At 40.9% G+C, this 9863-nt stretch overlaps 1 protein-coding gene across 2 annotated transcripts; it reads left to right on the top strand.

Moving 5' to 3' along the window:
- Nucleotides 1–409: 409 nt before the first annotated feature.
- LOC121937874 (neurofascin-like) lies at nt 410–9015 on the top strand. Of its 2 annotated transcripts, XM_042481171.1 has the most exons (9): nt 410–465; nt 1635–1845; nt 5815–5937; nt 6260–6433; nt 6549–6680; nt 6766–6835; nt 7767–7778; nt 8006–8041; nt 8146–9015. In XM_042481171.1, the coding sequence occupies exons 1-9, from the start codon at nt 439–441 to the stop codon at nt 8375–8377; spliced, it is 1017 nt and encodes a 338-aa protein (XP_042337105.1). In that variant the 5' UTR covers nt 410–438; the 3' UTR covers nt 8378–9015. The 2 variants fall into 2 exon arrangements, with proteins under 2 accessions (XP_042337105.1, XP_042337106.1); XM_042481172.1 differs by lacking the exon at nt 410–465 and having other exon boundaries at nt 1711–1855.
- Nucleotides 9016–9863: the final 848 nt, after the last annotated feature.

Below are 9863 nucleotides of genomic sequence, written 5' to 3'. Positions count from 1 at the left end.
TGTCTGCTTTTGTGTAATTTCCCTTTTTCATTTTTTTTTTTTTATATGTTCTAAATAAATCAAAATTAAATCACAGTTAAGCAAGTGTAAACAGCAGCAAGTAAGCTTCTGCTCACATTTTTTTAGGCACATTTTGAATTTGCATGTAAGAAACCGTCATCGTAAATGCCGGAAAGTTAAAAAAAAAACTAAAACTAAAATTTAACAAAGGTTTTTATGCTTGGCTAATAACACCCCTTTTCTGTTTAAGTAATTTTTTTTTTTACATCATCACGTCATCCATCCCATCATCTCTCTTTGTGTTCACTGATGAGCCAAGATGAAGTCATCTCTGTTTTTTTTCCCTCAGGTCCTTTAACTGCACCCCTGAACCTGAGGGTGTCCGACATCGAAAGCACGCAGGTGACGGTGCATTGGGACGCAGTGACACGCGGCTCCATGATGGGTGAACTGAAAGAATACAAGGTTTGTGAAAAATACAAAACCATAATTAAATAAACCAAAACAGCAAAATCTCAAACTCAAACTCCTGATCCACTCATCCAGCACATTTTGATAAAAAAGATCCTTAAAATGAGGCAAACGTGTTAAAATTCATTGAATGCAAATGGAAATAGAAACAAAAAGAAATTTAAAAATGCTTTCAAAAGATTAGATGGGAAATACAAAATAAGTATTGATAATATATCATTATTATCTACAAGAAAAAATCAAAAAGGGAAAGCAGATCAGGCAGTAACCAGTCCAAAATGAAAGAGAAAAAGACATAGAAACACAATTCTATGAAAGATGCAATTGGCCTCATACATTTTTTTTATTTAGCAGTTGACTTAAATATTTACGCTATTATTTGTCACAACGTGCACATACACATTTTAAGGGGCTGTTGCTCAAACCTAAAAATAACGCAACCTCAGCCACGTTCAATTTTAGGTGTCACCTATTAGCATTTGCCTGAATGTTGTAAAATATAGTCATCAAACTAATCATAAATCAGTTTCATAAATTGTTTTATTTTTGGTAAAATAATGTTTCATATAATTGATTTCTTTTTATAGTTGGGAAGATATTCCCAGTTGTTATGGTTATTATTTAATCCGCCTCCCCTCATTTCATAGAGCCAATCTTATTTTTGTAAAACCATTCCTCTAATATCCTGGGTTAATTTGTTTCTACTGGTTTTGACATAAAGTCTCAGATGTTTTTGTCAATAATTGATGTGATATTTTGTGCAGGTTTTCAAGATTTGGCTCCTATTTTGACTGGTTGTTACAGCCTATGGTGTTTTTAGAAAGATGACAATTTCATGCCTGATGATGGAAATATTGCACTAATGAACTCAGTGCTGACACAATTACTTGGCAAGGAAACAAACTCTTAAAAATAAAAGCCTTATTTATTAATGACAACCATAATCACAACACACTTAATGCACAATGACAACAACATATCCTGTTCATTACCTTCCCTCCCAATACATGATAACATGTGTACTCTCATACAGAAAGTTATTTGGCCAACTGAATGCAATGAAATGAAAAAAATCAGAACATTTTAGAAGTGCACATATGTATGAATCACATATATGAATACCTTGAACTTAATCAAAATGCTGGGTGTGTTTCGTCTCTCAGGTCTACTACTGGAGGGACAGCAGTCAGCTCAGGTGGCATCGAGTCAACAGAGGGATGAAGTCCAAATCTTTTCCAGACAATGATCCAGAGCCCTCTGGAGTTGTCACTGGGCTCATCCCCTATAGCAACTACAAGCTGTACATAGTGGTGGCAAACAATCGATATGAAGGACCGCCCAGCAATAACATACACTTCTCAACGCCTGAAGGAGGTAAGAACAGGTATATGCAGTAACATTTGCATTAAATTTAATACCTTTTTAAGACGTCATTACCACTTCTCTCAAGTTCCACAAGTGACACACTTTTATTTACATTTCTTACACATTGATTGTAACTACTTGTATCACTGCATCATTGCAACATAATTCAAGTAAATGCGTTGAAAACAAAAGACAAGACAATGAACTCAGTGCCCCTGCAATGTTTATTAGAGTAATATCAGTAGTACACAAGAGCATGTCATCCAAAATGTGATAAAAAGTCATAGTATAATATGTTGTCTAAAACTGCAAAAAAAGGTCATACTAAATTATGTCATCCAAAATATTATGAAAAAGTCATAGTATAGTGTGTCTTTTCCAAAAAATGTATAAAAATTCAGCAGTTCAGTATTTCATGGTTTCTTTAGTATGTAGTCCAAAATAGAATAAAAAGTCATAGTACAGTATGTTGTCCAAAACCTGATTCAAAGTCATAATACAATATGTTATATTGTATATATCCAAAATTGCAAAAAGAAGGTCATACTAAAAGATGTCATCCAAACTAGGATACTAAAGTCATAGTAAAGTATGCTGTCCAAAATATGATGAAAAGGTCATAGTGTAGTATGTTGTCCAAAATATGATAAAAAAAAAAGTGATACCATACTGTTACGGCCTATAACAAAACTAACAAAAAGGCTCAACGAAGACCGCACATATGAAGGATGCCAGACGTTTTAAACCCCCTTTGTCTCATTTGTGGCCCTGTGGCTCATTTCGGCTGCTTGTACCCGCAATCTTGTTCTTTCGGTCACTACCCAAAGCTCGTGACCATAGGTGAGGGTAGGAACGAAGACCGACCGGTAAATCGAGAGCTTTGCCTTTTGGCTCAGCTCCCTCTTCACCACGACAGATTTGTGCAGAGTCTGCATTACTGCAGACGCTGCACCGATCCGCCTGTCGATCACCTGCTCCATCCATCCCTCACTCGTAAACAAGACCCCGAGCTACTTAAACTCCTCCACTTGGGGCAGGATCTCCTCCCCGATCTGGAGAGGGCTCTTCACCCTTTTCCAGCTGAGAACCATGGCCTCAGATTTGGAGGTGCTGATTCTTATCCCGGCCGGTGAGAGCTTAAGGTCCCGGCCTGATGAAGCCAACAGGACCACATCATCTGCAAAGAGCAGCAACTCAGTCCTGAGGTCACCAAACCGGGCCCCCTCAACGCCCTGGCTGCGCCGAGAAATTCTGTCCATAAAAGTTATGAACAGAATCGGTGACAAAGGGCAGCCCTGGCAGAGTTCAACCCTCACCGGAAACTGCCGGCAATGCGGACCAAGCTCCGGCCCGGGTCGTACAGGGAACAGACGGCCCATATCAGGGGGTCCGATAACCCATACTCCCGGAGAACCCCCCCACAGGACTCCCCGAGGGACACGGTGGAATGCCTTCTCCAAGTCCACAAAGCACATGTGGACTGGTTGGGCAAACTCCTAGGCACCCTCAAAGATCCTGCCAAGGGTCCAGAGCTGGTCCACAGTTCCATGACCGGGACAAAAACCGCATTGCTCCTCCTTGATCCGAGTTTCGACTGTCCGGCGGACCATCCTTTCCAGTACCCCTGAATAGACCTTGCCAGGGAGGCTAAGGAGTGTGATCCCCCTATAGTTGGAACACACCCTCCGGTCCCCCTTCTTAAAAAGAGGGACCACCACCTCGGTCTGCCAGTTCAGAGGCACTGCCCCTGATGTCCACGCAATGCTGCAGAGATGTGTTAACCATGACAGCCCCACAACATCCAAGGCTTTAACAAACCCTAGGTGGATCTCATCCACCCCCAGGGCCCTGCCACCGAGGAGCTTTTTGACCAGCTTGGCAACCTCAGCCCCAGAGATGGGAGAGCCCAACCCCGAGTCCCCAGGCCCTGCTTCCTCACTGGAAGGCGTGTCAGTGGGATTGAGGAGGTCTTCAAAGTATTCCTTCCACTAATCCACAACGTCCCAAGTTGAGTTCAGCAGCACCCCGTCCCCGCAATACACAGTGTTGACAGAGCACTGCTTCCCCCTCCTCAGACGCCGGATGGTGGTCCAGAACCTCTTCGAAACCATCCGGAAGTTGTTCTCCATGGCTTCACTGAACTCCTCCCATGCCGGGGTTTTTGACTTGGCGACCGCCGTAGCTGCACTCTGCTTGGCCTGTCGGTACCTGTCTGCTGCCCCCAGAGTCCCACAGGCCAAGAAGGCCTGGTAGGACTCCGTCTTCATCTTGACGGCATCCCTCACTACCGGTGTCCACCAACGGGTTGGGCTGTTTCTGCCACGACAGGCACCAACCACCTTACGACAACAGCACCAATCGTCCGCCTCAACAACTGAGGCACGGAACATGGCCCACTTGGACTCAATGTCTCCACCTCCCCCGGGACATGGTCGAAGGTCTCCCGGAGGTGGGAGTTGAAGCTCCTTCTGATGGGAGACTCTGCGAGACTTTCCCAGCAGACCCTCACAATGCGCTTGGGTCTGCCAGGTCTGACCGGCGTCTTCCCCCACCATCGGAGTCAACTCACCACCATGTGGTGATCGGTTGACAGCTCCGCCCCTCTCTTCACCTAAGTGTCCAAAACATGTGGCCGCAAGTCCGATGACACGACTACAAAGTCGATCGTCAAACTGCAGCCTAGGGTGTCCTGCTGCCAAGTGCACATATGGACACCCTTATGCTTGAACATGTTGTTTGTTATGGACAATCTGTGGCGAGCACAGAAGTCAAATAACAAAACACCACTCAGGTTCAGATCGGGGAGGGGGGGTTCCTCCCAATCAAACCCCTCCAGGTCTCACTGTTGCTGCCAACATGAGCGTTGAAGTCCCCCAGCAGAACGAGGGAAAACCCAGAAGGAGCACTCTCCAGCACCCCCTCTAAGGACTCCAAAAAGGGTGGATACTCTGTGCTGCTGTTTGGACCATAGGCACAAACAACAGTCAGGATCCGTCCCCCCACCCGAAGGTGGAGGGAGGCTACCCTCTTGTCCACTGGGGTAAACTCAATAAGTATTGCCACCCCTGCCCAGTGCCCCCAGAGTCCAAGAGAGTCCAACCCCTCTCGAATTAACAAAAAAAAAAAAAAAAAAGGCGGAAGCTAGAAACAAAAACCAAGGAAGAGCCTCCTACCTCCCACTCCGCACCCCCTTACCTGCCCTCCTGAATGAAGGAATTGGCAATAGGTGCTCAGGAAGGAGGGTGGAGGGAGCGCCCGGGGAGAGGAAGAGGACAGCAACCGCTGCAATGGCAACAACACAGTGCGTTATTTACACACAAAACTGGGCGGCACGCAACACCCCCACCCTGATATTGTGAATACAAGGGACTGTATTGACCAAAAAAACAGTATAGTATGCCTGTAAAAATCTTGAAAAATATAGTAGTTAAAAATAGTTTTAATTATGAAAATATGTCAAAGTTTATAGTAGTTTGCCATTAAAATAGCATGAAAATGTCAGTTTAGTATGTCATTTCAAAAACATAAAACAATACAGTATATTGTTTCATGAAAGTCTCCCCTAAAGCTAAAAATAAATTTAAAATGTCATAAGCTTGTTTGTCATTAAGAAGTCATAGTGTATCATGTCATGATTTTCATAAACAAAACCCCAACACACATTTACACAATAATTAAATTCATGCAAACTTGAACATTCAACCTGTCTAGAAAAATACGGAACTGAAAGAATGCTACAAAGTCAATACATAGGAAAACTGTTTTCCAGGCTTTGTAATGCTTATTTAGGGACTTTCAGTGTCACTTAATTAATTAATTTCCTTTAATAACCCATGGTTACCCTGTAGAAAAGCCATTACTTCACCATCCAAGGAACAAAAGAACAGCAGTTTCCTCTACCAAGCACAAATAAATCACAAATCAGTGTTAATTTACTAACCTTATATGTGTTGTCTCCTGCTGTGTTTTTGTCCGTAGTACCATCTGCTCCCCGATCCTTCAGGATCCAACAGCGACATCTGGATAGTATTTATGTCGACTGGGACCTGCCAGCAGAACCAAATGGTATCATTACTGGGTATTCCCTCAAGTACCAGACAGGTATGCACCAACATCTGAAAGACTCAAATACCTCATAATGTAACATTATACAGTCCTCTTTAGAGAAACAGAAAAGGTAGCATTTATTTCACTAAATCTGACAAAGATTTCTACATGACACTTTAAACCACATCCCAGTAGAACATAATGGCACACTTAAATATGTATTCAAAGACCAAAATAACACTGAAGTGTGCTCTCAAGAGGGTAATGAGCACTTGTGCTGGCACTCTCTGAGCAGGTATACTACTCAATAGCTCTGTCATGTGCACTCTACCTGCATCAAGAGTCCTCCTAATGCACTTAAATTTCCACTCCACAGTGAATGCCACCCGGGGAGAAGAGCTCAGAATTGAGGAGTTCCCTCCAAATGTTACAAGTTTTTCAATCCGGCGATTCGACCGCTACACTCGTTACAGATTCTCAGTGGCGGCACGAACTCGAATTGGGATAGGAGAATGGCATACGGAGGAGTCACCCCACTACACCACTGAAAGTAATTTACTGCTTTGTCCATGTATCAAAACATTTGGTGGGTTACCAAAGAAACACTTAATAGTGCTCAGTGGATGCTCACTTTGAAGATGTGTGTACTTACATGTGTGTTTCAGCATATGCTCAGGACCAGGTGGACATCACCACTCAGGGCTGGTTCATTGGGATTATGTGTGCTGTGGCTCTCATTGTGCTCATCCTACTAATAGTGTGCTTCATCAAGAGGAGCCGAGGGGGGAAATACCCAGGTACAGTGTCGATTCCCCATTTTCTGTGATGTCCAGTAAAATCATATGAATCTCTCATTACAGTGTAGCTTGTTTTAAATTTCAGTACGGGAAAAGAAAGACATTTCATTGGAGCCGGTGGATGACAAAGACCAAGAAGGATCCTTTGACTACAGGTAAGCATTACAGCAAACAGCTGGTGGAAAATAAGCAATATACTAAAATTTTAGTTATTTGTAAGTGGTCTACTATCTATCAAAGTGTTTGACAAAATAAGGTGTGTTCTGTTATGCACTATTATTCATTTAATACCATGATAATAATACTCAACAGTGAATAGATCATTATGTTTCCCATAACACTGTAAAGCACTATCATTATTGAAAACTATAACAGTAGCCTTATATTTACATCCATTTGCTCTGTAGCTGTGCATTAGCTTTCAATTTGGTGAACAAAGCTGCCCTGTAGAGTTATCTTGTAAACAAACAAACTATATGTTTATACCCAGTGTTACTCACAACAATGACATATTTTTTTTGAGGCTTGAAACGTGTTGAGCCCAATTATCATAATTATGTCAATTTTTAAAAACATTTTATATCGTGCATTGTTTACTACAGCTGTGTATTGTTTAAAAAATTAAGATGCCAGTACCATCAAAATGCTACGGATGCCGATAGAGTATGTCATGGCATGTTGTACAGCTATAATTTCAAATGTTTTCGGTCAGTATGTCTAAGGTATAACATACAGATACCCAGCCCTATTGTTTACATTGTTTGCTAGCTCGCAGATCAGTGGAATAGCAGGCCAGCACATCACATGGCTGTATGTGCATAAACAAAATGGGGACACGATCATTAAAAACATTGCTCCATAGCGCTACTAGGGGCCAGAAACTCTACAAGGTGCCTTTAGATTGGAATTAATTTTTAGCATGATGCACAGGTACAAATCAAAACTGATTACAGTATTTATGGCCTTATTTATGATAACTTTGATTATACTTACATTATTTTCTGTTTTTCTTTTCTTTTTATGCTACCTTTTCTACCTAAACCTTTATTCCCTCAACCCTGTTTGTTTTCCATTCAACTACTCAAGGTCTCTTGAAAGGTATGGAAAGATCAACTATTGACACATTGACACTATTGACATTTAAACTGTAAAGCTAGCACACGGGGGTATATATTAAGTTTTTCTACAGTAGGTAAATAACAGAGTAGTGTATTCATAACAGAATATTGAAACTGTTTTAAGCATTTTTTTAGTAGATGATCAATTAAATGTGATAATATCATCTGTCCTGTCATACTAATGTACAAACTTTCCTCTTATTTTAGGATTACTCGTGTCTCCACTCTGCCTTACCCTCGGCGGTATGTACATGTACTTTTAAAATTTTAAATATTGATACATTAGGTTGTTCTCCAGTGTCTAGTCTCCTCATGTCAGATTTTTAATGTTTTGCACTATTTTGCAGAGAGGAGGAAAGAGGGCTTCAAAGAGGCCAGCCATCTATGGAGGCAATGATGAAGCGATCAGACAGTGACGACAGTCTGGTGGACTATGGAGAAGGAGGCGAGATACCGTTCAACGAGGATGGCTCATTCATTGGGCAGTACACAGGAACCAGGAGAGATGTCAGGGAGTTGGACTTTGGTGGAAGTCTGGAGCTCCACTCTCCAATAAACACCATCTACTCTCTGGCCTAAAATTTAAAGCACCTTCCCATTTGTCATGTGACTCAGCTGGAGCCTGAGGTGCTGTTACTCTCTGTGTCCATGCAGACAAACCAACTCTCGCACATTTAAAGACGACGACGGTGGAATTGTTGGGACAGTGCTAGAGCTGGGACGCTTATCTTAAGCAAGCTTTTCCATTAATTTTTTGTATTGCATTTCCTGTAAAAAAAAAAAAAAGTTCTGCGTGTTTGTGCACATACATATGCACCGGCATATCAGAGGAGACAAAAGTAGATCAGTTTATCATGTTGATAAAAACTGTTGCAAGGACAAATTTAACCCCTGTAAGTATATCTTTTTCTTTCCGCTAATTACAATAATATTTGTGTTATTTTTGCGTAGGCTGCTCAAAATAAGGACTGCATACCATACTTTCACGATCAAGGGAGCCATAATGTACTCTCTGAACGGAGATTGCATACTCTTTGTTTTATACACAATTGTTTTTGTCCAGTGTAAGTGTATAAAAGTGTTGTTAGTGATATATAATAATAAATATTTCCAGGAACTAATGATTTATCTGCAGAGTCAGTTGTAAATTTGTGCTTTGCTACGAGAATAGACATCAAACCATTTGGGGAATCAGCAGGCGCCCTTAAATAAGTTCAAAAATTATAAGTTGGTGATGTATCTATTAATTAACTGTCTCTAATTCAGTTACTGAGGATAGTGATTGATTTCATCAATCTTGATGTAATAGCTTTAGATTATTTGAGTACTAACATAATTTGTGCATAGACAGAATTATGTCACATATGTAAATAAAGTGGAAATATAATTTGTAGCATATTTAATATGTTTCTGAATATGGAATTTAGCTTCTCTGTTACTTGATATTTGGGAGAATCTCTTATTGTTTGAATATAATTCTTAGAATAAAAGGGTACATGAAGGAAACATACAATAATACATAACAAGCTACAAGCAGCGATGAAAGGGCCCTCCCACCCCCACGTGTGTTGGCGTAATGGTAAAATCCAGCTAAAACAGTTGTTCATTTCTGAGAAAATCAAATAATGTACGCACAGTTTGAACTTCTACAACGTATTCTACATCATTTTGAAATGTTTTTAGTGGCAGTCATAATTTGACTTTTTTGACATACTAAAAAAAAGTCCAATTTTGACCCCTCCTAAAAATGGCTGAAAATAACTTAGAATGCTTTGTTGAGATGCGTTATAGTATACCAAGTGGGAATGAAGGCCAATAAGGGCGCAAAAAGGTAATAGCATACTATGTTGAAAAAAGTCAAATTTTGACCGCTCCTGAAAATGGCTCAAAACAACGTAGAATAACTTATAGAGACGCATCATAGCATACAAAGTGGGACAAAAGTCAAATTTTACAAGCTATTCTATGCTGTTTTCAGCAATTTTTAGGAGGGGTCAAAAACTGACTTTTTTCGACAAACTATACTATTGCCTTGTTGGCCTTTTTTTTTGACATGCTAAATTTT

This window comes from Plectropomus leopardus, unplaced genomic scaffold, assembly GCF_008729295.1.
Source record: "Plectropomus leopardus isolate mb unplaced genomic scaffold, YSFRI_Pleo_2.0 unplaced_scaffold27722, whole genome shotgun sequence".
NCBI classification, from domain to species: domain Eukaryota; kingdom Metazoa; phylum Chordata; class Actinopteri; order Perciformes; family Serranidae; genus Plectropomus; species Plectropomus leopardus.
The sequence above is the reverse complement of the archived record's forward strand: the minus strand, read 5'-3'. Positions and strand labels throughout refer to the sequence as shown.

Bases quoted from the DNA above. Each gene is read 5' to 3' on its own strand.
- LOC121937874 (XM_042481171.1), top strand. From the start codon at position 439: ATGATGGGTGAACTGAAAGAATACAAG. The intron at 466-1,634 runs GTTTGTGAAAAA...TTCGTCTCTCAG, and splicing joins GTGAACTGAAAGAATACAAG to GTCTACTACTGGAGGGACAG. The intron at 6,434-6,548 runs GTAATTTACTGC...TGTGTGTTTCAG, and splicing joins ACCCCACTACACCACTGAAA to CATATGCTCAGGACCAGGTG.